Raw genomic sequence first — 27,139 nt, 5'->3', positions numbered from 1 at the left:
TATTTTTGTGCACATAAGTATTGCATCTCTGGGCAAAGCAGTCTCTGAGCTATTCTCTACTGTCTATATGCTCACTCTGAAGATATAGTGAGCAAAACAAGTAGTGAGATGAAGAACTACCAGCAGCAGTACACAGAGTGGAAGAGGTGTGTGTGTGTGTGTGTGTGTGTGTGTGTGTGTGTGTGTGTCTGGTTGCTGATGCAGACTTACGAAGCTCGCCGACTTTGAGAATCTCACAGAGCATCTTGGTCAACTCAATGCTGCTGCGGCCAAATGGACACTCGTGCTTGTCTTCTCGACTGCTGTTCTCCAGGACGATCTAGAAACACAGACAATCAAATAAGCCAAACGTGAAATATCATGACCATGATCAAAACACATGGTCAAATATTTGATGACATGTGTTTTGGTGTTTGAATACAATAACAGATGTGCCTGTGAATGAACAAAACTCCTGAAAATGTGATGCCTCTTCGGCAACAGGTGGGCCAACTGCAAAATTATTCATTTAAATTGCTATGACTCAGTGGTTATGAGTGAGCTCCTATTATTCATGGAATTTAGGTGATATTAAAAATTGCATGTAGATGTGGATCCAGATGCAGATTGAAGCCTCTATGTGAAGAATCTACTTTCATCCCATTCATTCTGACTGTCACTGAGTGGTAGAGGCATGCATTTAGGGCTGGGCGATAATTCAATATGATAATTTATCATCTTTCAATGGAATATCATCGTGGTGAAATCATACATCGAGATATTGTGATACACAATTACGTCGTCTAAATTAATAATAACAAGCACAGAATAACTCAACATATCTCAGAAAATTGCACGTGAAATATTTTGAGGGAATATAATTTGAAGATTGACGTTTTGTTTTTACATCACACTTTACATTACCGCTCAGTTCAATGCGATTAACAAATGTGTATATATATATTTATTTCTTTATAATTTCACTTGAAACCTGTTATGTTCATTTTGCACTTAAGTTCATAATAAAATGAAAAAAATCGTCAAGTATTTAATTCACACAGGAGTATACAAAAACAGACTTTTTACCATGTGGTTATTTTATATAGACTATTTATTTATTTATTGAATTACCAGAAAACATGCTATATCATGATATATATCGTTATCGAGATAGGAAATGACCTACAGTATATCGGGATAGAAGATTTTGGCCATATCGCCCAGCCCTATCATGCATTAGTGTCAGGTTTTGACACTACAACTTGGAGCTGACAAAGACAAAAATGATCAAGTCCTACAGGTAGCGGCTTTAAGATGTCCAATCAATTCAAATTTAAAGTATTTTGAAGCTTTGGCAGAGGTATAGACTCTCAGAGTGCTTTGTGGTTATAAATATATGTAAAATATGTTTGCATTAATTCACAGAGGCTGGCTTGAAAGGCTTGAAAGGCCATTTTCGCATAAACATTTCCATTATTGCTGAAACTATGTATTCATTATTTGACCTTATCTGACCTTCTGAACTATCTGCTTGGAAGCCAGAAAACATTAATGAAAACTCAACAGGAAAAAAAAATTAATTCTAATTATGTGGATGATGGCAGTGCGCCACGAATGAGGCCATCAAGGTCCCAATCATTTTAGCTGGTGACAGTTTAATTTGGGAAATTGGAGGCTGTGTTTCCTCCCTCTGGTTGACTGATCAGAACTGAGCTGGCACTATGAAGACATCTCTCTTTTCTCACATTCAAGTCCAGAGACTATGAGAGTCACACACTGACAATATGACAGTTGATACAAAAACACACAAAAGTTTAATTACCACAGAAATGGTTCAAACTAACCTGAATTAGCAAGTGGAAATCTCCACACAATGCCATCCCATTACAGACAATCACTATACCGTAGTTATACTTCATCATATGATTCTATTACCCAGGAGTCAGGGAGTGACACTTAAAGGAACTGAATCATTTATATCGTCTGGGCTGAGCAACTTCATGAAATGCAGTTTTAGCTGAAAGAAAATTTGGGAGTGAGCCAGAAACTACAAACAAGTGAATGAGCTGGAGGGAAGAAGGTTTGGTAGGAAGCGAAGAAATATAACACCATATAAATCACTGAGCAGTGTGTTTGTTGTAGTGTGTCTACATGGGCTAGAAGTGCATACTGTATGAAAGAGTTCATGCTCACCCTGATGTAGGCGTCCTGGTGGTGTCTGGCAAAATACAACATGTTATCCAACGCCAGCATGCCTGGAGGGATCTGGGTGAAATCCACAGCTGGATTCACATGGTTCTGAGAGACAGAGGAAGAGGAGGAGGAGGAGGAGGAGGGTGAGACAAACACATTCCACCAAATCTTTTTTTTTTTTTTTAACCTTTATTCTTCTAGATATAATCCACTGAATGTGCTATTTTTCACAGCACAAAGCAACAGACAGGCAATCATACTGGGAGCTACACAGTACAACCAGTTTCCTATACTAGCAACTTGGGTTCAAGAACCACTCACCATAACCTGCAGTATTCCAAAGCACCATTTTACTGTTTCGACTGGCCATTCAATTCACTATAATATGAATATCAACTCGCAGAGGCTTGGCATTTTCTTGGAATAGGTCATCCATCCTTGTGGCATCTAGCCGTGATGTTGAAGATTGCAACCAACTGAAAGTTCCCGTGTGCCAAGCGTGTAGGAGAACTACGGCGGCCGACGCGAAAATGTGAATTGCCCTTTCTAGAGCCGGTGTTTGGTTTGTCCGAGGACCCGCTCCCGAGGTAGATATGGGCGGCTCATTCTAAGGTAACGAAAATGCAACGATTCTTATTTTCAGGTGATTCTATACTAAAAAAAAACATACTTATTAATATTATATTCCATTTCTGCCAGTAGATCCCCTTAAATGCTACACACTGTTCCTTTAAAACAATTTAACACAAAAAAACTCCATTAATCTTCTTTGTCAGGACTGTGAGGGTGTGGTTTGATCAGATTTCATTGACAGTGTCCTGGCACCATAAGTACACTACGCCATTACTCTGATCAGATTTTAATTCAGATATTGCTAAATTCTGATTGGTGCACAGAAGTACATCTCATCAGCTTTTTCCAACATATCCCCATCCACTTGAAAGCTGTGAAATACAGAAATCTCTCATGTTAATAGACAACCAAAAATGTTCTAACTTTAGCTGATTATTTTCTGTAGGACATCCCTCTTTTCACACTGTCCATGCTTTTTATACGTCTCCTGGGTTACATTATAATCCTTTTCAGCGTAAAGTCTCCGGATGTCAGAATGTCTTTGAACGCACCTCTAAGGAGATTTGTTGAAAAAAACTGTCCCTGCTTGAAACGCAATGATGAACTAACTAAGTAACTTTTTTTAAAAGCCAGCAAATTGTTCAATGTGATGGATTATCTACCGTCTCTGTTCAGAAAACCATCTATTTTTGGTGACTTTTAGGTTTTCAACTAAACTTAAAAATGAAACGCTCTTTTGTAGATTCAGATAATTATCCTGTGTCAACAACTAATTGAATTATCAAAATATATATATATATATATATTTTTAGTTACGCTATCTTCAAGCAAATTTCAAGTCTCTTAAAGTTGATTTTCAAAAAGTAGTGAAATGAATAGAAAGTGATGGCTGCCTAGAAGCTACAGCAGTGAATACATCTAAAAGCTTACATTATGCTTTGCAAAATCGATAGAAAGAAATTCAAGTATACACATTTTTTAGTTTGGCCTAAAACCACCAATACCCAAGATGTCGAGAAACAAACCCAAAACTTTGCAAAAACATTCTTCACATTTCTCTACCCTCTGCACCACCACCTCCCATGGCGTCTGAATATTGTATGAGATATGCAGATAGATGCTGCTGTCACAGTCCATCATACTTAATTCCTCCCAGACATTGCAGAGAATTCAGTCGACTAATGATTAAATCTACGGATACACATGCAAACGCATCACTCTGAGGCTCGTCTTGAGTTTAAAAAGGTGAGACAGGATGTTGAAGAGAAAAGTGACGGGAGGAAGGGAAGCAGAGGATGAAAGATGAATGGAGGACACTGAGATCTGGCTCATCAGTTTTGTAATTCTACCTGACAGGAAGCAAACTTATAGGCTTAAAACAGAAACAGACACACGGGGGCATGCATATCTTAAAAAAATACCCTCATATGGACAAGTGAAAATATCCCAGCATGAGCAACAATCCCTACTTATAGAACCTGAAGGCATACAACAAATTATCTCAGCAGTGATAAGGTCTATTTTGAGAATTATGGCTTGTGTATATGTGTGCGTGTCCAGCGTGTGTGTGTGTCTGTGAGCTGTCTAGCATGGAAAGCAGACTAAGGATTTTAGGGTGGGTTTTCTCCACACCAGTGGAGACAAGGCAGTCCAATTGTCCTTATCTTTACTGAGCACACTGCAGTGGGAGTGTGGATGGGAAGAGCCCCGAAACAGCTCTGGGCTTACACCAAGCCACAGTGGGTTTAGTTCTTATGCTATAGTTAGACTACTGCATACAGCACAGTGTCACTCACATACAGTGCATTGAAACATGCATGCTTGAAGGTAGCGAGATGAGAAAGAAAGTGGTAAACAAAAAACACGTTTTAGGGAGAATGTGAGTGAGAGAAGATTAAAAAGCTTAAGAGGAAATACAGTATAATAGGACGAGTAAGAGAGAACTAGTGTTAACATACATAAACACAGAGGAACACACACAAACCAGTGGTGGAAAGTAACTAATTACATTTAGTCAAGTACTATACTTTATTAATTTTGAGGTACTTGTACTTTACTTTTTCATTTTATTTCATTTCATACTTCAACTCCACTACATTATTTTTACTACAGTAGTTAATTTTCAGATTAAGATTTTGCATACAAAATATTAGATATATAAGATATTAAACCAGTGGCTTCCATTTTCAAAAAGCAGTGTCTACTTCAGGCTTTTTTCCTTTTACTTCTTATACTTTAAGTACAGTATATCTATGCTGATAAAACTTTACTGCTGATAACATTTTTACTAGTAGTATTTTTAAATTGTTGTATTAGTATTCAGGCTATGTAAAGGATCCGAGTGCTTCTTCCACCACTGTACAAAACCAACTTCTCCCGGCATGCCTCGACAGACACACACGCTTTAATCCACAGGACAATCATATCCAATTAACTTTATGATCTCAGTTTTGAGTCATCTGTGGGTGCGTGTGGCAGCCAGAAAATGTCATCAGAGAATGAATGAATTTATGAGACCCTTTGTGAAACACATGCCAAACTTACAATGAAACCGAGCTTCTTGTAGTCGCGGGTGTACATGGACTTGCGTTTCTCGATGCTGCCGCTGTTGTTGGGCTCACACTCCACGTCGAAGGCAATTCTCCGCAGCTCAAAGATGATGTCCCTCTGAGCCTGCACACACAGAGAAGAATATTAAAGTGCTGCTCATAAGTGTATCTGTCTTTTCTTCCTTTCACCATTTTATAATTTAAGAATGCTTCAGCCTCATCTCTGCTGTCTAGGGTCTTGCGGTGCCCAAGGCAATCTGGCCAACAGCCATGTCTCTCCACTGTTATTACTTGGCCAACCTAAAATAACAGTTTGTTTTTTTTAAAAACAGCCGGATCAAGCCCAAACTGCCCACAAATTGCCACATTTTTTTTTCTTTCCTGAAAAGGTTTTCTTGAATTACTTGTGCAATGTAGGCTGCAGCTAGACAGACATGTTCTGACTGCTTACTGTTTTGTGTTGCTAATGTCTCATTTTAATAGACATGTCTGGTGATATGTTTCTTACGTCAACATATCCCATAAAAACACCAAAACCAAAATGAAACCTTCGCAAATTTATATAGTGAGTATAATGAAAATAAAGATAATTCTGATTCAGATTTAATCCTACTAACACGTATTGTCTGTGTAGCTAAAGCCTGATGTCATATTCCTCTGCGTCATAGAGCTCCATTGTTATCCAAAAGCCACACCGTTGTACAGGGTGACATCTTCCTACAGTATGATGTATGGGCACTGTGGTTTATTTTGACTCAATCCCACACATACACAGTACACCTTTTAGCTCTCCAACATTTTCTAAAAACAAAACAATATATTTGTGACCCGCTTTTAAAGATTAGCATTTGACAAGGTAATGAATGAGTGCAAGGCTTAGAGCGTCAGATTGGCTGTGGAAATAGAAATGTATTGAGAGACGGACAGACTAAAGCATTGGCTGGTTTAATAGGGTTTGTTGACAATAACAGAAATATATAATATCATCAGCCTTATTCTTTAAGTTGTCACACATCATATTACTTCCTTTTGTTGTGTCATAGATTGCTAATTAAGTAGTTCTGCATCGCTTTCTCCGTAAATTCCTTGAAGATATATCTGTAAAATAATGTACTAATAGTCGACTAGTGACTCTTCCAAATCTGTGTTTATCAATTGTTTTAAATTGCTTTGAAGATAATGAAGCCCCCTCCTTTCCCTTTTTTTGAATTTCCCCATTTGTCCCCCATTCCTGTCTGCATCCTTCACAGTCCCCCACCTGGTCCTGGGGATCCATCTTGGTCATCATGCGGTCCTCCAGCAAGTTGAAGGTGAGCACCTGCAGGACGTACAGCTGGTGGGCCATCTCATCGTTGATGGCCGTGGGGCTCCGGATCACATTCTACACGGCGTGGAGGACAAACAGAGGAGGATGAGGAGGAAGGAATGGGGGGGGGTGAGTTAGACAAAGAGAGGGGAGCGGAGGTGTTTGATGTGCAAAGAGAAGGCGAAGGTGAGAGGACGGGTTTCAGGGTCACAAAGACGAGACGTGGATTTTGAAGGAAAGACGGTACGAGATAACGAAGGAGAATAAGAGGATTTGGGAATGAATCATGAGGATTAGAAAGCATGAGTCAGATGGGGGAGCAGGAGAGGGAAAAATGAGATTTAACACAAGGGAGAGGATGAAAGAGAGAAAAAGGAACAGGTGTGAGACAGTGAGTACAGTAGATAATAACCAGCGACGTGAGACAGAGGCAGAAGTGGCAGGTGTCATTTTCCTTTCTGATATCACACCGGTGCAGAGGCATAAAGCCGAGCAGAGATAAAGACAGACAGAGACAGAGGGATACACTGGAGGGGTAACGAGGAGAAGGGCATGGTTAGACTTACACTGAGGATGATGGAGCGCAGCTGTTTCTGGGCAAGAATATGGGCCATCTCCTATAGAGGGAGAAAGAAAAGAAGGGAGATAGAGATAGAGAGAAAGACAGAATTTAGGAGAGAGAGAGAGAGAGAGAAGATGAGACAACAATATACCAACAAAAAATATATATTTTTAGGGTTTTCTATGTTGAAATGAGAAATGAATGCGGACAAAATAAACAAAAAAACTGCCACAGCACACTGCAAAATATGCAGCGACCGGTCGTAGAAAATAAGAAAGCCATCCCAAACTTAATCTTAAAAAGGGATAATACCAAATGCACTAACTGATGTCTTCTACAGTGCAAACTACAAAGTGTGCTAATCAAGGGTGCACTTACTGTCAGGGGACAATTTAGGATGTCCACAATGTGCTCATCAAACTACCATATCGTGTGCAGTGAGGAAACAAAGTCAGAGACAGAGAGACAGAGAGGGTGAGTGAATGTGGAAAAAGAGAGTCTGAGAGGAGGTTAAAAGAAATTTAGTTTTCTGTCAGTGGTGTAGCTTGTGGAGGAAGGAGGGGGGGGGAGGCAACGGAGTCAGCAGAATGGTGGGAGACTGGAGGATCATAATAATAGCTTTACTGATGGTCGAGTCCTTACCACACACACACAGTTATCTGTCCTTTAAGACACACACACACACACACTGAGAACCGAAATAGTGCCATTAGCCAGTCGCATGTTTTAAGATGTGTCACCTGTGATCGATCTGCGTATAAAAGAACCTGACATGATGCCCCATAACATCACATTATAAAAGTGCCTCTCTGCAGATATGAAACAGTCTGCTATAAACTTATATTACCACACATGTCCGCACCTGAGCAAGAGGAGATATTGTTCACTTATCATCATCTGAAATAACCCAATAAAGTTGCTGCCAACCAGCACTACGTGAATCTGATTTGAGCAGACCCTTATCAGCAAAAACAAAGAAGCACTGCAACATCTGAGTGTGCTACAATCTGTACGCAGTGCTGCTGTGGAGCTTATTTCTGCCTAGCGTGTGTTCAACTTTGTATGCTGCATAGGAGAAAAGCCGTGGGTTAGCATCATTCATTATTAATGTCAAAGCACATCGCTGGACCCTAAGGTGCTGATTCAAGGGATCATGTGATTAGCTACGGGGTGAGGCGTGACATAGGTTAGAGAGGGAAGGAGAGAGAGATGAGTCTAGAAATGAGAGCATGGTGGAGCAAAAATGTCACTTCTGCAGAGAGGAATGGAGAGAAAGGGCTGTCGGGAACGAGGGGGTTTGTTGGGCTTACACACTATACTGGAGTGAGACACAAAAAAATATATCTAATTGCGATTATTTTGACTGACATTGTGATTAAGATATAATTTGCGATATTAGAGGAAACAATAATTTTTACATCATTATTATCATTTTCATTGAAAAACATTAAAATGATTATGTTGTGATTTTTGCAGGGATCTGTACACTGTAAAAAAACAAAGATGTTTTCTTATGTCTGTAGAATATGATGTGAAGGCCAGGACATCTCTGCAGCACCAACATATTTATCCTAAAATGGTATTTTGACAGACATTTTGCCCTTTAACAAATATTGCCCCTCCTGTTATTTGAAAATTGCCATATTGCGATTTCGATAAAATTTTGATTAATTGTGAAGCCCTAAAACACATGATACAAAAATACACACAAAGTACTACAGTACACAAAAATGTGTTCACATGTGAATGTACCATGTAGAGCTCACATCATGATGCTAATGTACAGTACAGTATATGCTGGTGTGCACACTGCAGCCTCACCTGTCTCTTCTCCTCAGGAGCTTTGAGGAAGAGAGCATTGATGACAGCTATAGTGTAGGTCTGAATGTCTTGATCAGTCCTGGAAGTAGAAATAGCACACACAAGAATATTAACTGTACATATAAATAGTTCATTACAACCTATCCATGGGGTATGAAATGCATTTAGCATGGTGTAAGAGACACTGATTCAAAAATGAATCAACCTAATTAGTGTTCATACAGCTCTACTGATCCACTCACCCTTGAAGATGTGGGATGAGCTGCCCGATGGTGATCTCTTGCGCCACCTTGTGGTAAAGATCCTGACTGTTGAGCACCATGGACTCCAGGATGGCCAGGGAGCGCTGCAGCACTGCTGTGTCCATGGCTGACTTGTTCACATAGCTGGCGATCTGCAGGAAGGACAGAGCAAGGGACAGATAAAGACTCTGCGGCAAACACTAAATAATGTATATGATGTATTACTTTAAAGAGATGGAGATAGTAAAAGGTAATGGAGGACAGCTTAAAAAAAATTCCTTTTGGCACCTGGGAAGATAAATTAAAGGCAAAACTGCCAATCTGTGCTTTTACTTAGTTGTTGTGATGTATTTTAAGACATTTAGAAATGCCACCGGTTAGCTTCATGACTGCATCAGGAGAAAATACAAAACTTCCAACCTTGTATTTATCACAAAGGCCCTCAAAGACATTAGGTGACAGCAAATATGCAGCATAACTGCAGGATTATTTATAAACGTAATAAAAGTCTACACGTAAATCCCTGCCCCTGTTAAATGAGACATTTTCTTGGCTGACCTTCTTGATGAAGGCCACAGAGAAAGTGTCCCAGGAGACGATGCCGTGGTCCATCAGCTCCACGAAGGCCGTCAGAGTGAAGGACAGCAGGTCGCCAAAACTACAAGACAACACACACACAGAGACACACATAGACCATAGGAAACTTCTTTCCAGCAGATGGCTTGGAGCAGTGTATAGCTGCAAAGCCCAGATGGCTGGGAAACATAACGAGGAATGAGCGGTCAGCAGAGACAGCGAGAGAGAGATAGAGGTGGCGGAGAGGGGGAGAGGGGACAGATCAATGCTGCAACCAGGCTTGCTGAAAAAAGACAGAAATAAAACAGAAACGGCGGGAGGAAGAAAGAGGTTTGCGATGCAGTGCAGACAGACTGGCCTTCAAGAAACAGCGGGGGCCGTCAGAAGGCCAGCGGGAGCCGGGCAGCACAGTGCGGCGTTCAATCGGGACCAGAAAGCTACATAATAGAATGAAGTCATGCAGTTACACAAATATCAGGAGGAATAAATCACTCTGCAAGAGTCACAGGAGGCCACAGCAAGGAACACATAAAACAGCTGTTATATCCAAGACATATTACTGCTGGAAGTACACGATGAGAAATTTAGAAATCAGAATTAAATATAGAAGCTTTAACTTGCAAATAACTTATAGTTGACTAGACAGTTTTTGTTTTGTTATTACTTCTATTTTGTGTTACGAAACTGTTCAGCAAGCTTCAAACTTTCAGGTGTTTTATGGCTTCACCAATAGGTTTTACAATAGTGACCTCTACTGCTTAAGATTGGCATTGCAGAAGCACCTAGCAGGCTTTATCCAGTTGGTTCATCCTTTATACATCATTTATGCTTCTACTGTTGGCTTGCATTATGTCTAACGTGAAAATTAGCATATGTTTATGCTAAATGCAGTACCTCTGAAGGTTTCTGGACAATGTTTGTCATTGTTTTGTGTTGTTAATTGTTTTCCAACAATAAATATATGCAGACACTTGCATAAAGCAGCTTATTATAAGAGTGTTGAATACTTGACAAATCTCCCTTTAAGGTATATTTTGAACAGATAAAAAATATGTGACTAATTTGCGATTAATTGGGATTAACTATGGAAAATCATGCAATGAATCGCGATTAAATATTTGAATCTACTAACAGCCCTATAAAAAATATACAAAACCTATGATAGCTATGATCAAGGCAAACTATGTTTCCAGTAAAAGTCTTAAATCTAAACTTTTATTGAGAAAGCAATAATCTGATGATATGATCTCATCAAATTCAGCAAAGAAAAACAAACAAAAAGAAAATTGAAGATATAAGCTTTCAGGACACAAATATCCCCGCGGTGGATCAACAGAGAGCATCATGGGTCAGTGTGCATGGTGGATGATTAGTGAGCGGTTAAATGGGCAATTAGTAACCCACAGGACGAGAAGACTTTTGCAGATGGTACTGGGCATTTAGATGACATACTGTGGTTAAATGCTACATGAAATCGTTATCATAAGAGGATAGATTAGAGTAAAGGAACCCTTGTTGATGGATGGATGATGTTCCTGTAGTGATAGAGTTTATTGGCTAATAGAAAAAGTAAGAAAAGTAGCTGGATAACCCCTCAAGGCGAGCACAGACAATCCCTTCACCATGAGCCGCACCACTTTGTAAAGAACACCAAGATTTAACTCAGGATGACTTGTACTAGAAGAACAGAAACTGCAATTCACTGGTTTTAATAAATGTCCATTAGGTTTTTAGAAATAAATCTTGGCTTTCTTTCAGTCTGTGTTGAAGAATTAGGAAGCCGTTTGAGTCGTTTGCCCAAAACCACATGCAAAAAATTAAAGTGCGACACTGATTTCGAAATGGAAGCCTGGAGGTGGCTGTGTTATAGATATGTATCATTTCCCATAAGGCACTGGGGTTAAGAGTCTTAATCATGCAGACTCGGTCAGCAGGTTAGGAAGAGCACAGAGCCAATGACGTTACCCGGCCGGGGGAAAGGGGAGGGGCTTACCAGGGCTTCATAATCTTCTGTAGTTTCTGATAGCGTCTGCAAAAATTTGAGAAACTTTGTCGTCAAAGGTGGGAAACAAACAACTAAACCTTTTTAGCCAGCACAGAGCAGGGAACAACACACATACACACAATCTGCTGTCAAGTTAATGTCCCTCAAAGAAGACACCAGACTCCAAGCAAGTCCAATCTATTATGACACGTCATACATATTACCTCTTATTGTAAACATTTAGACACAAGCAAACTGATATTAAATGTCAATATTTCATTCAACATAAACTTTCACACACTGACCTAAAATAAATACCTTTACCAGTAATCCTACTCAGACATTAAAAGCATGCCAAGCAGAAAAAGCTTACTGTCACACAGCACGCTCGGGTAGAGATGACAATGCACAGAAATGATCAAACAACACTTTCATTGAAGAAGAAAATATACATAGTGTATTATAAATGAAATGTCTCAGCAATTAAGTTACACACAAATGAAGACTGGCTGAACTTTAAAACAAGTTACTGCAGGAACGAGTCCTAAAACTCGGAAATGAGTTATCATTTTAGTACTTCTGGTTCCCGTGTCTCAAAGTCTATGGGTTTTTTGAATGGGTTTTTAGTTAGATGCCTGAAATAAGGTCTGTGGTTAAAACAAGCTTAAGAGAATTTAATGTTTTGTTCTACGATATAAAATACGTCAGCAAATAATGTAATCGTGAATTTTGAAGCTTTGACGTGTCTTTAAATAGGTGGTTGCAAACAAGTGGCTAAATGAGACTACTAAAACCTCGTTGTGTATACTCGCGCTCATGCGACCGTGGTGTTGTTTGTTTGTAGCCTAACGTTAGCTTTTTACTTCTGGTGATTGCATTCACACTTCGAATCATAAAGTGGTGTTCATTTGTGAAGATTATCTTGCTGAACAAAACATGTAAGTATCATGAAGGTTTGTTTGCCACAGAGCTTATTTTCTGCAATAATCCAAAATTCAATGGAAAAATCCCATTGACTTTTTTGTCGAGGGAACCCAGAGAGATGCTAACTTCCTGGTTGGCCTACACAAATATGTCATCCCTGCAGCGCTCTATAACACCTCCTAATAACCTGGTTGAAGTTGCACTGTACATTCTGAACAACTACTGAGTCAAAACACATTAGATGTTCCACGTTTTAGTCAGTAGAGGGCGATGTCTGCCTTTAACTTTTGGTGCTTGTGTGGGCAACAACAGCAGCAGCTGCCTGCCAACTTATTACCACATGAATACAGTACAACATCTCCGTCAGAAGCATCAGATCACAGCGCAGCTCTGCCCTCGAGAGTCTCCAGCACTGAGCCTCTTGAATAATTATAGTTCACCAAGTTGGTTGGCAGGCGCACTAATGAGCGTGTGTGTTTGAGTGTACGTGTGTGTGTGTGTGTGTGTGTGTGTGTGTGTGTGTGTGTGTGTGTGTCAGACACTGATACCTATCTGCGTGTTTGTGTTTCATAAGCCCCTTCTGTTGAGATGGAAATGCAGCAGAGCCGCTTGCTCTGTTTCTCTCTCTCGCTTACATACAGGCCACACTCAAACTCTCCAGTGCTGAATAACTGATGTAATCTACATAAAAACATATTTAATGAAAGAGCCGGAAGCAGAGTGGAGTCAACATCAGGGCTGCTGAGATGGCTCCTAGCAGTAAGATCAAACAAGGGTCAAATATTTGCTAATTTGAACATGCAAAAAGGAGAAGAGGTTTCAATGATTTCCTGTCAAATAGTAAAAGTGAGCGTAATGCTAGAGGCGCTGCCGTCTCATTCGCAGAAATAGGAGACCATTAAGTGGTTTCTGCTGAAGAGAAGACATTAAATACCCGACCGGAATTCGACCCTTTATGTACAGACATTACAAAACAACCCCGAGCGTGAAAGGAGAAATTATTCCATTTAAGAAAAGGTTTGCTCAATTTAAGAATCCAGCACAAATAATTGTTTGAGATGCTCTGCGGAGTTCCCTGTTCATCAGTGTGTGCTTGTACTCAAGTGTTTGGGTTTTTACCGTGCCATACTAAGAGCATACTTGACCTTGTATGAGTTGCGCTTTTACAACATGAGTGTGTCTTTGGAGCCAACTCCTCACGCAAGCAAACAATTCTACAATCTGTCTTTTTTCTCTTGCTGGATAAAAACGGATGAATAATGAGAGATGCATGAGGCAGAAAACGAGAGCGTCCCGGACGGCTGGCTGGCTGCTGCCCTCCCCGCCAGTTTGCACCGTATGTCTGCTTGTGTGCATGTGTGTGTGTGCGTTTGCACTCCTACTGTAACTTTCCTGTGTGCTTTTACTCTGGCTGGAGCCTTGCACTCACACAGTATGCTACTGGCACACACACACACACACTTCCCACTGGCATTACGGCTGAGAAATTCCACCTCAGCGAAAAAAGTCCTCGTTTTAACCTTCAGTTGAGACGGTCTCCAGGGCCCTCCACTCCCAACACACACACACGGTGAGTTGTTGGATCTGCTGAACAGTCAGAAACCAGCGCAGAGCTCTCTTCTGAGTCGTGTGTAATATCACTATCATGGTCAAAAAAAGGCAAACAGGAGCCCCTGGGCATGTTCTTCACGAGCCAGTTCTTCTCTTTTCAGCTTCTGGATGACACCTTCAGAGTGTGTTATGGGATTATGGCCTGGCTGTGCATCCTGTGCAGATATCCTTTGTACAGTAGTTACTGTATGCCGTAGGCTCAAATGGACGTAGACCTCCTCAAAAAAGTAACTGTGCAACCACAAAGATATTGCATAGAGACAAAAAGACCTGTGATTGGTCAGGTCAGGCTCGTTGTGTTTTCATCCTACAACGTTCTAACGCCGGCAGATATTGTTGATAGAGACGACAAACATCAATCAATTTGAAGAAAGGCTCAGTAATTTTCTCCTGTTTGGTTTGATATCTAACAAAGACTTTTATTTCCACACCAAGGTAGTGAAAGAATGTTAACAGATTTCTGTGGCAATCAGTGATTGGACGGCAGCAGTTTTCCTTTCAGAGCAACGACAGGACAAATGTTCCCATTATCAATCTAAGTCAAAGGGTGAATGTAAGAATAGAAACAAGATTACATCAGAAACATGGCCTGATAATGACACATCTATCTAGTGTTGCAGAGAAATCCAAAAGTATGCTGAACTACAATCAAATCCCAAACTGTGGGCAACCTCCGGGTCTGAGAAGTGAAGTGCCTTAAACCTGCATTCGGTCTAATAGCCAGCAGGGGGCGACTCCTCTGGTTGCAAAAGGAAGTCTGATTGTATAGAAGTCTATGAGTAAATGACCCAATGACTACGTCCACTTCTTATATACAGTCTATGTTCCCAAACCATAATACGATGATTTGAGGAGTGCCACTGAACTGAGAGCAGGTCAGTCAGCTGTGTTGAACTTAACCAATCAGAATGCACACTGCAACTTCTCACCGACCTCAGATTTGTGTAAACTCCACCTGATAATTAAGAGCTAGACATTCATTTCCCAAGTCAGGTTAGCTCAAACATCATGAGCTGAGTACAGGATACCACTATATTCTTCCAATCGACTGCTGTTCCCTGTCTTCTCTATCAAATTCATCACACAAAGAGGAAGGAGAAATTGTCTGAGGGGAGACAAACACTGCAGCGACAGAGGAAATCCAAAGTAATATGACTTACTCAGTCCCACTCTCCACCATCTGAGTGAGCAGGGAGATGCCGTCCAGGTTGATGAACTCTTGGGCGAAGGTGATGTCCCGTGACGCGTTGGCCAGGTCCTTCAGAGACTCCAGCTTGGCGTCCATGCTGGACGACTGGATCCGTTCATGGAGCTGGACTGCAGTCTGGTACTAGAGTGGAAAGTAAAAGGAAAGTAATCAATAAAAAATATCCTTGGGATAATAAAATATTTTTCTCTCTGTGCATCCACAATGACCAGTGTTCTTATATACTAATAAGGACATTTTGCAAACTTACAGGAGAGGTGGTCAAGCGCAGGATTGATCCGTTCTTAATGTCATTGCGATTCTGTGGAGATCCACCAAGATAAAAGCAGAAGTTAGTGAGCACTTGAGGCACATTTTTACCTTGGATGCTGCTGTCTGGAATTAAAAAAACAGATAACCAAACCTTTTCTGTGATGTAGAAATTTGTGGCATCAGCAATCTGCAGAGCAAAGTTTTCATGGTTCCCCAAGGACCACCTAAAATCCATTGGATGGAGAGAAAAAACATTGCATAATTGGTATTAAAAGTGGAGAACATATTGTGTAGGATACAGCTAATAGGATTTAAGTATGGAGATAGAAAGGCTTTTGTAAGAAGCCCTAAGAGAATTATTTTGAAATCCAAAAAGGCGTGCAGACTTACCCCTCGCACACTTCTTTAATGATGGCAGAGAGAGGCTTTTTCTGTGGAGACAGGCAAAAATACATTTAGTCTGCAGTCCAAGCTCGAGTTCCTAAAACAGTAGTCAAGTCAGAGTGAGCTGCAATTATTTTATATTACAGGACTGGCACAATGAGAGGCTGTTCTTCAGGAGCCTGTATTTAACTGTCCGACTGCTGATGTGGGATCACTGGCCATGTCTGTTGCACCATTTTTTTACAGTATAATTGTATGTGAAACTGCTTCCAGATCAGCAGCCGTGATATACTGCTCGACATAAGTAGCTTTACTCATGTACTGTTCTATAACAAGTTTAAGTAAGAGGTACTTTTACTTTATTTCCCTTTTCTGCTAATCTATACTATATAGGTAATACTACTAATATATACTTTTTAAGTAATACTTTTTACTCCATTGTTATGATTTGGCGGATATAGTTACAAGTTACATACAAAAGATATAATCAGGCCTACTTTCAGTTGCATTATGGGAAATCCAGCATTTTAGGAGCTTGACCCTTACTCGAGACTAAAGGTCTTTGCACACCAAGTCCGTATTTTTTGTATGTTTTTTTTGATCTGTCATCTGATAAAAAAACAAAAACAGAAACCTTGCACGCTGAGTCTGATGCGTTTTATTATTCTATTTGTTGCGAAAATTTGCATTACAAGTCAAAACAAAATTAATAACTTGGGTGCAATGGATAGCACTGGTCCAAAACGGGGCTAATGAATGAATGACATCAGCAAGAAGCTATTGTCTAGCTGCCTAGAGCACAATCACTACTGTCTAATCTTTCCTACATCCTTTGTTTTGCAACCATCCCAGCCTCCAAGCTGTTCTGCAATCACCTGCCACAATCTCTCTTCTTTAAATCTCTAAAATCTTTAAATTCCGCATCTCTGTTTTCTTTTTTTTTTGTCTTAAAGTGCTTTGTGCTGGGAAATGTGAATCAGTTTATCAGATGCCATTATGGATGATGACACTTGCACGGACGTGAGTGGTCAAACAACGCTCTTTTGGCTTTTGACGGATGTGAAAAAATGCAGAAAATCAAATTTGAAAATCAAAAACATTAAATGACGGATGAAAGTTTTGGAGTCGGTATGTAAAAATGATTAACACAACGTGAGGTTGTATTTATTTTTAAACGTGCAACAATTTCGGAAAAAAATACGACTTAAGGCAAAGGCCTTAAAAGTCAGGATAGTTGGCCTCTGCTGCTCCAGTTCTGACCATTGTGTGTTTTTAAATTCTGTCCTCTGCGAGTCTCCTAACTGTATGGAGGAACAATGCTCTCTCTGATGTACCCCTATAACATTGTACTATAGCTACTTTTACTCAAGTAAAAGATCTGAATATAGTACTTTGGCCAGTGTCAGTGCCAGAGTCTTATCCACCAGTCCATGTTTAGAGGCAAGAGAGTGTTTTAAATATGGTTGAAGGTCTCTTTTATTCATACTGTGCCCAACATAATCTTTTTAAAACACACAGGCACAAGCATGTGCACAAAATCACACAGTTACAACTTTAGTGAGCATCTGCATATACAGTCACAATGATTGTGTTTCTGCTTCACTGGGGATTACCCCGAGCAACGAGAGAGGCTGCTTCAAAGAGCAAAAGCTGTAGTGATGAAGATTCACAGAGAGAAGATAATGGTGGCAGGATGACGGGCATACAGTATATGACAGGCAAAGAAAGGCAGAGAGGTGACAGCAGAAGAGGGTGGGCTTTTATGTGAACACAAGATAAAGAAAAGTGAGAAATACGCAAACTGAATAAGATGAAGGGAAAACAAGAGCAAACACAGGAAGGGGGAGAGTGGATGATAATAGCGAGAGAGAGCAGAAGAGTGGTTGCTGAACAGAGAGAAAGAGGGACTGCAGGAAAATGAAGAGCAAAGCAAAGTACATATGGAGGGATGAGGTGACAAATATAAGGAGTGTGTGTGTGTGCATAATGCCAGGCGGTGTTAGCTTAATATCTGCTCGCTCGCCACTGCTGTCATCCTCAGGCTCTCTGGGACCGACAGTACGCTGCTAGACTACAATGAACACGCACACACACACACACATACACAAACACACACACAGGGTATCTGTGGATTTCAAAAAGCAATTTTAGGACATTTTAATGTTACCTGGAACTTAATTTTAGACAACAACAAAAAAATACAAGGTCAAAACCTTTTAGAGAAATTAAAAAAAAAAAACAATACCAGTATGTCCTGTAGAAAATATATATAATTTGCTCCTTGGAAGATAAGATTTTGATAGAATATAAAAAATAACGATTTTGATAGAATATAAAAAATAACGCAATAATATGTTTTACAAACGTGCAAGAACATGAATATTACGGAAATAATCCAGATTTATACAGCAAATGTTCGGTATTTCTTAGTCCTACTGTAGCTTTTTTTATGAGCAAATTATTAATATGCTCAATCATCAAAGAAATAGCAAAGGTTTGCAATATTTTAAAAAGACATTAACCCACTTGTGCATTGCTTGGGGCAATTCCTTCTCTCACACCCGATCAAAGCTTCTTCCAGCTTTGAATTGTATTATTAATAAACTAATCCATTTAAATTTGTGGCTATTTAAATAATATAAACAGGTAATAATATATTACCACATGTGCAGAACTTTTTAGAAGTTGTAATAAGGACAAATGGTACTTTAAGTCTTCAAATGTCAAGCTTCTGTCTTACCAGTGCAAACGTTAGATCTTTTTCATATGTGAGGCTAATTTTATATCATATATTACATACATATAAATTCAAATTACAAACATCAGCATACACAGCCTGTTTTCGTTTATAATTCATTTGGACTGGTTCGGTTGCATTTAAATCTACTAACAATCTTAATTAATTTATGTTTCCCCAGTTATGCCTTCCACAACTCTTCTCCTCTCCTCTTCTAATGGCCTCCATCTGCTCCTTTTATCTCTTTACCTCTGAGGTCTAAACGCAGATTGCTTTTCCCAACCCTTTCATCATGTAACCAGGAGTTACACCACCTCCACTATCCCATCTTCAACTCTTCCCCTACTCCATCACATTTCCCGACTCCCACCACATCTTCCTCTCCTTTCCCATTAGCTCCACTAAACTATTCACCTTGTGCACTGGCATCAATGTGAAAAGCAAAGCTGTAATCTACAGCATAATAAAACACAATATATTATATGAAATCTGATGTTCTCCAGTTATCTGACACAACTCTCCTTTCTAACTCGGAAGACAAAAAGCTACAACAAATACACTTTATCTCTTTCTCTCCGAGGTCATTCAGTTACACATTAAGTAGACTTCACCAGCTATTACCGATGACTGATGGCAGCATTGTTGGCACATTCATTACAGATATTATTACACACAAGGATACATTTTGCAGCATCTTTTTCCGCTTCTTAAACATTTTAATTCTGCTGCTATTCTAGAGTCATTATCTATGCACTACAATTTCCCCAAAGACGCCATAAAAATAGAAATTAATTCATTCTTATTTTGGGTTTCTTACACATTTTGTCCCTGTCTGATTTACTACAAATTCAACTGCAGCAGTAACACAACTCATTTGTTACAGATGATTATCCTTTGCATTATAGTGTATATAAACAAATGGACAATGAATTCATCAGCTGAAGACTGCTTCATAAATTTGCAATCTATAACTTATAAAAAAGAAGTATATTACTGTATAAATTAGGGCTGCCGAAGTTACCGCAATAATAACGCGTTAACGCAAATTAGTTTTAATGCCACTAATTTCTTTAACGCATTAACACAATTGATCTTTCGGAGGTTGTAGCGGGCTCAGTTTTGAAGCTAGAGTGAAGATACTGGCATCCTCCAAACTTGTGCTAAATTTTAGCGAGGAAAAACTGGCATGGCCATTTTCAAAGCGGTCCTTTGACCTCTGACCTCAAGATATGGGAATAAAAAATGGGTTCAAAGGGTACCCACGAGTCTCCCCTTTACAGACATGCCCACTTTATGATAATCACATGCAGTTTGGGGCAAGTCATAGTCAAGTCAGCACACTGACACACTGACAGCTGTTGTTGCTTGTTGGGTTTGAGTTTGCCATGTTATGATTTGAGCATATTTTTTATGCTAAATGAAGTACCTGATAATAAATATATACATACATTTGCATAAAGCAAGCATATTTGCCCACTCCCATGTTGATAAGAGTATTAAATACTTGACAAATCTCCCTTTAAGGTACATTTTGAACATATAAAAAATGTGTGATTAATCGTGATTAGTCATGGACAATCATGCGATTAAATATTTTAATCGATTGACAGCCCTAGTATAAATAAAATACAAAAATATTCTTAATTTAAGCCAAACCATGATGTTTTACGAAACTTAATCGAGTAATTTTGTTGCCTGAACATAACCAAATAGTTTAGATGCATTTTCTGTTTTGACCATAATTCGGGAAAAAATACATTTCCTTCAAAACGTAATTGAGAATGCAGTTTAGTTGTATGGGAACCTAATTTTGTAGGACAGGGGTGGAATTATTGACTGTGAGAGTTAGTAGGTATGCTACAGGTGTCTTCATATTTCTTAGAAACTTTTAGAAAATAAAGTATGTGGGATGGGGACACAACCTGTCACATCTTAAGTGTGTAACAGAACTACTACTACTACTACTATTAAAAGGCTTTCTTCACCTCCATCTCTTTGCTCTGGAGGAAAATTATGATGCAACCATAGTTGCCTGATGGAGTAAACTCAATAAAGAGCTTGAAAAGGCAGAGGAGGAAATTAAAAAGAGAGATGAGCAGATTATCTCACTTCAACAGAGCCTCCACACTCAAAACGAGGAAACTGAGAGGGTGAGAGCCTCCGTTGACGAGTGGAAAGAGGCCAGTGGGGTGAAGAACATGGAAGAGATGTGGCAGAGAAAAGTCGCCAGCGTGAAGAGCTCCTCACTGAGAAAGACAAGCTGATCGTCAGGCCCAATGAAAAAAGACAAGCTCGTATCAACGCTCGCGTGGACACCTTGGCCCTGCTGACTGACGCACAGTCAGCTCTGAAAAACAACAAATTGACAAGTGACGCTCTTGAGGAAAAACTCCAAAAGCAGCTGACTGAAAGGGAGGAGAGCCACCGGAAAGAGCTCACAGAGAAGGAAGAGAGCTTCAGGAAGGAGCTCTGAGAGAGAGGAAAACTGCAGGAAGCAGCTGGCAGGAAAATAGGAGGTCTATACCAGAAAGAGCTGGCAGAGAAGGAAGACAGCTTCAGGAAGGAGCTCTCTGATTAACTAAAACAGTCCAAAAAGGAGCACAGCAGTGGGAAAAAGAAAAGAGAGAGCTAGAGGAGATGCTGCTGATCAAAGAAAAGATCTGGAACTACAAGGAGGAAGAGGAAGAGGAAGAGGAAGGACATCCAACTTCAGGTGCGCTGCCTCAGCTCATAATTTTGATTCAAACAACGTTTTTAAGATTACTTCAGACAACTGGAGGTGAAATAACATATGTTGTCTCTCTTTTCAGGAGCTCACAATGGAAAAAAACAAGCAGAAGAGGAGCTTCTGGAGCTGGAGTCTGAGTACATAAAACCTCTGTAATTCATTTTGACTAAGATTAATTGCTCCATAATTGCTCCATATATGGTTTACATCAGGATAGAATTCAAAATACTTTCAAAAATGCGGTTCTTTAGATAAAATTCAGAAATTTACCACACTACATCTACCGTGACCTCAACATTTTGTCATTCATTTTCATGAACATTGGAGCTTTATTTAGTGAGACTTTGCAGTAGCTGTGTACAGTACTGTTTACACTAAAACCTTGAGATGCACTGTGGGCTCAGTTTTTAATAATTCAAAAATCTGGCAGGATCGTGAGTGGAGGACAGACTGGTGTCTGGAGGTTGCTGTCAATTGAGCAAAAAATGTGGGAGGAGATATGTTTAATTAGTTTTACAGTTTTTGAGAAAAAACAGAGTGATGGATTCACAATTCCTGCCAGATTGAAGCATATGAACATTTCTGCTCACTTGGGCCTACATTTTGGTCAAAGTTGCAAAGTGCTATCACGTACGGCTGATTTCTTATGAAAGTTTCTGCTCGTTTCCAAATGTATTTCCTCCCTGCAGACATCAACAGCCCTTCCACCTTGTCCTCTCCCTGTTCTCTATTACAGCTCTGACAGACAATAACAATATTACAATTGTCTGCTCTTGTACCAATTCCCCAGCGTTCCAACACAAACGTCGGACTTTCATGCCTATGGGGCATTGAGAAGGTGTTTGGAGATACAGAAATCACAGTGTGATTTATGCAAACGCAGACGTACCTAAACACACTCTCAAACTCACACTGCACACACACAGAAATCACAGAATAGCATATGAATCCCCATACAAATGGATACAAGTTTACACATTAGCACACATACATGCGTGAATAGTAACAAGTGTGCATGTTGCTACACAAATACACCCACGCACAATTTCACTTATGCAGAGTTGTACCCACATAAAAATAACAAAAAATACATGCACTTCCACACACACACACACACACACACACAAACATACACACTTTCTCTGGGTCTCAAGACAGCGCGAGCAGCTGAAGCCCACTCCCCATTGCATGACTCAGACAGCCATATGCTGCTGCAGGGCCTATTGTACAGAGGAGATGCAGAGGGAGGAGGAAGAGGAGGTGGGGGCTGATGGTGGAGGAGGCATTGCGCAAGTTTCACAGTTACAACAAAAGACGGGGAGGACGAGTGAGAGGGGGAACGAACAGGAGAGAAAGCAAAGGAGGACAAGGAGGAGGAGGCAACAGATAGGAGGAACAAGAGAAAGATGACAGGGAGAGATAAGAGAATTAGAAAAAAGCGGAGGAAGGGGAGGAGGAGGAGAGGTGGCTGCTTCCTAAAGACGAAAGAAAGTCCAACCGGGAGCTAAAGACGTTCGACAAATCAAACTGCAAAGTCCTGCTGAAAAGGGGTCATTAAATACCAAAAACGACATCCCTGAATCTACACTTAAGTGCTTTAAGGACCTCATGGAAAACCCAGAAGCACATGTTCAATGGTTCATTCAGTGGTTCATCCATTGAGAAGGGTAATCATGGCTCCAGTTGCCACGGTGACTCATGGCTTGTACAATCATTAGCCCGTCCGTGAGTCACACACTCACACACAGAACAGGCCATTTTACACACTATATGTGTAATCAAACAACGTAACAGTAAACATGTCATCACCCCCACACGAGGGAAAGGTATTGTTTGGGCTAATTATTTCATTAGCATGTCATCCGCTGTTTGTTAGACGCTGATGATCGTTGGCACACAGTATGGCCTTTACCTGTGGATTCATATTTCAGAATATGACGTGCGCGCTAGAGCACATACTCTCGAAGCCACTGATCAGGCAATCAGCATCATGGGTTTAACACTAGAGATTGCATTAGTTTCAAATGTAAAAGTTCACCATTTTGACCATGATTTACAGCAACCACGTTATGAAAATCAGGGATTTTTGTATAAATCACAGCTTTTAGCACTTCTAAGTAACTAAAGTTATAAATAACTAACACTACAGTATTCAGTGCAACCTGTAGCTACAGCTACAGTATTAGATGAGCACCTGAAGATATGAACTGGTGATTATACAATAACACATGTGGCCTCATATGTAGTTTAAAAATCCAAGTTCGCAGCTGGCAGTCATCTTTTTACCTGCTTTTGTTCGTATACATGCCTCCTCCTGCAAACTAAACTGGGATCTGCTCATAAAAACATAAAGGTGATCTATTACTGAGATGTCATAAAAATGTTTAAATTAGGGCTGTCAGAGTTGACACGATAATAACACGTTAACACATATTCGTTATAACGCCACTAATTTCTTTAACGCATTTGTTTTTTTCAGTTTTAAAGGTAGAGTGAAGCTACTGGCATCATATGAAACTAAAAAACCTAAGGAATCCATTGGTACCAACCATGTCATACTAACTTGTTAAATAACACTCCAAACTTGTGCTAAATTTTGGTGAGGAAAAACTGTCATGTTTTTTTTAAAGGGGTCCCTAGACCTCTGACGTGGGATTGAGTTTGCCATGTTATGATTTAAGCATATTTTTAATGCTAAATGCAGTACCTGTGAGGGTTTCTGGACAATATTTTTAATTGTTTTGTGTTGGTAATTGATTATAAATATATACATACATTTGCATAAAGCAAGCATATTAGCCCACTCCCATGTTGATAAGAGTATTAAACACTTGACAAATCTCCCTTTAAGGTACATTTTGAGCAGATCAAAAATATGCGATATATATTGCAATTAACTGTGAATTCATGGTGTAATATTAAGGCCATTAATTACAGAGCCTCCGCCATCACATTCAATGTAATGTCTTTAAAGTTATGTCAAAGCTGGGGCTGTGTCGCCTGTTAAACATCTTAATTAAGGCTCTTCCTTTCGGTAATTAGTATAATTGTTAGGAACAAACAAAGATGGATCATGCCCTGATCACATCCGCCTACCCCCTCCAGACACACACACACACACCCCCACTCCCACACATTTTAACTACTTTCACTGCTTCCACAGCAGCTGATTACTGTACACGACTGTGTTCAGACAAAACATGCACCGTGTTCAAGGTGAGTGTCACACAGACAAAATGTTCCCTCCGTTTTGTCTGCTAAATGTAGGTCTCTTTAAATCTGTGGATTTAAATGGCAGTAATGTGTGTTGTTATAATAAGACACCTACCTGGTCTATCTCCATGAGCTTAGGGAAGGCCCCCGGCCACTCAATGGCCACCTTGACGATGTCTGCTGGCGGCGGCATGGTTGACGAGGGGGGGTTGGGCGGTGTGGGTCTCGCTGCCTCACACCTCTGTCACCACTACTGGAGGTAGCTCATCCAAACCTGCAGGGCAAGAGTGAAGGAAACGGAGAGGAAGGCGGGAGAGATGAAGGAACGGAGTGGATGGGAATGAAAAGAGAGGAAAAAGGCAGAAAATAGGGCACATTAGTCAGGAACCAGGTTTAGCTATTTGCTTGCATTAGTGTCCTCTAAATTCAAAGTATATTATATATGACTATGGAGAAAGGTTAACAAGAGCAGTGCTGAAAAATACATAAGATGCGAGTACAGTGCAGCACTCTGGAGACGGCTCATCAGTGACTGGTAAATTCACATTGGCAGCTCCAAACCAATAATTCACTTTCATACAACTTTTAAAGGTTTAGAGGAAATGAGTCAATTGACCTACTTACACCAGTTTACGGTTATTTGTGCAGACGCACACACAAAGTATACACACTGGCCCCTTGTATTATCATCACCATCTGAGGTCCCTGCTGCCATGTATAAGGGTCTTTCATGAGTGCTAGTATAAAAACCACACATGTATTACCTGTCATCTCTAGTCTGTAGCCCACAGCTAGAACACGCTCCCCTGTTCATGTCACAGTTGACCTTAAACGCTAAACACTTTATGCAAATACTGGCGTGCACAGTTCAATTTCCAACACCCACTTATTACAAACTAAAGCAGACAAACTGATTTTTTATTTGTCCTCTGACTGAGATGACTTTTTTTTTCCAGCGGTATCCTAATTTAATTTGCAGTTGTTGACACACAGAACATTAGGACGTGCCGGTGGGGCAGATACACTCAAGAGCCTAATTCAAATCAAAGTTTAATTGCTAATGAGGTCACAGCAGGTGAGTGAATTGCAAAGTTACAATGTTTTTTTTAAAGATCCACTCTGTTTCACTGGGACCTCGCCTCAGTTCAGTCATTTAAAACACAGCAGAAAGGCACAAACCACCCAGCAGAATTTTTGGTATGACTTCCAGAGTGAAGCATGCGACTATTTTTAAGACATTTTCACAGTAATAAAAGTACAAGTGTACCTGCAGTTTGAGAGATAAAGCAGCTCTTTCACTGAAGTGATGTAGCAGCACTTGTGCCACAATAGCCAGTAAGCATGCAGGACAGCAACAGCTTAAGCAGGTTACTAGTACAGAGCTTCTTCCTCGGCCAAATGCCACTAGCTTAAAGGGGTATTCCTCCAATTTTACACATAAAAGGTCAGTTTACTCATCATGGGGAGCACAACACAGCCTTTGGAAACATTTGTCTTCTGTGGTTCTGGATGATCTTTGTCAAGTCTGAGTAAATGACTCAAGTGACATCATCTGGATATCTCGGCTTGGGTTTGGAGTAAAGCCTAACTGATAAATTGGCTGGACCCATATATCTGCATATCACAGATATATCGTATTGTGTATACATATATAGGGCGATGTAACAAGAAATTGCAGTAAAGAAATGCCAAATACGATTGAAGTAATTTAGAAACAGTGCCTCCATTATATTTATTACTCCATTAATTATTTTTCCACCAGAGAGCATTGACAAGTTTATGATTCAGCTCTTAAAAAGGTCTCACATATCTTGTCCGAAGTTTTTAATAGTCAAATTTAGGGATCTTTATCAAAAAAAAGTAGCTAGTTTTTTGTGGGTTTGTATGTTGACCAATAAATATTGACATATAATATACAGTATATTGCTATCAGATCTTTATAAATTCTCAAATCAGGGCTGCAACTAACGATAATTTCCATTGTTAATTAACCTGTCAATTATTTTCTCGATTAATCGATTAGTTGTTTAATCTATGAAATGTCAGAAAATTGTGAAAAATGTCGATCAGTGTTTCCCAAAGGCCAAGATGACGTCCTTAAATGTCTTGTTTTGTTCACAACTCAAAGAGATTCAGTTTACTGTCAGAGAGGAGTAAAGAAACCAGAAAATATTCACATTTAAGAAGCTGGAATCAGAGAATTTGGGCTTTTGTCTTAAAAAATTAAAGTCAAACCGATTATCAAAATAGTTGGCAATTAATTGATTAATTGTTGCAGCTCTATCTTCAAATATCAAT

The 27,139-nt window shown here is 39.9% G+C and overlaps 1 protein-coding gene across 7 annotated transcripts in view; it reads right to left on the bottom strand.

Moving 5' to 3' along the window:
- Positions 1 to 27,139, bottom strand: part of elmo1 (engulfment and cell motility 1 (ced-12 homolog, C. elegans)) — a 120,533-nt gene that overhangs the window by 55,445 nt on the left and 37,949 nt on the right. For 3 of the 7 annotated variants that reach the window (XM_074613563.1, XM_074613562.1, XM_074613560.1), the window contains exons 2-16: positions 24,957 to 25,115; positions 16,170 to 16,210; positions 15,931 to 16,003; positions 15,778 to 15,828; positions 15,481 to 15,650; positions 11,795 to 11,830; positions 9,784 to 9,883; positions 9,226 to 9,377; positions 8,984 to 9,062; positions 7,541 to 7,582; positions 7,167 to 7,217; positions 6,553 to 6,675; positions 5,290 to 5,418; positions 2,173 to 2,277; positions 211 to 319 (exon numbers count right to left, since the gene is read on the bottom strand). In XM_074613563.1, the coding sequence (XP_074469664.1) occupies positions 211 to 319; positions 2,173 to 2,277; positions 5,290 to 5,418; positions 6,553 to 6,675; positions 7,167 to 7,217; positions 7,541 to 7,582; positions 8,984 to 9,062; positions 9,226 to 9,377; positions 9,784 to 9,883; positions 11,795 to 11,830; positions 15,481 to 15,650; positions 15,778 to 15,828; positions 15,931 to 16,003; positions 16,170 to 16,210; positions 24,957 to 25,034 (1,339 nt within the window). In that variant the 5' untranslated portion in view covers positions 25,035 to 25,115. The remainder of the gene's footprint in view (positions 1 to 210; positions 320 to 2,172; positions 2,278 to 5,289; positions 5,419 to 6,552; positions 6,676 to 7,166; positions 7,218 to 7,540; positions 7,583 to 8,983; positions 9,063 to 9,225; positions 9,378 to 9,783; positions 9,884 to 11,794; positions 11,831 to 15,480; positions 15,651 to 15,777; positions 15,829 to 15,930; positions 16,004 to 16,169; positions 16,211 to 24,956; positions 25,116 to 27,139) is intronic. The other 4 variants (XM_074613566.1, XM_074613565.1, XM_074613564.1 and 1 more) reach the window with 3 other exon arrangements.

Source organism: Sebastes fasciatus, chromosome 17 (genome assembly GCF_043250625.1).
Source record: "Sebastes fasciatus isolate fSebFas1 chromosome 17, fSebFas1.pri, whole genome shotgun sequence".
NCBI classification, from domain to species: domain Eukaryota; kingdom Metazoa; phylum Chordata; class Actinopteri; order Perciformes; family Sebastidae; genus Sebastes; species Sebastes fasciatus.
Note: the sequence above shows the minus strand (reverse complement) of the source record. Positions and strands in the feature narration are given on the sequence as shown.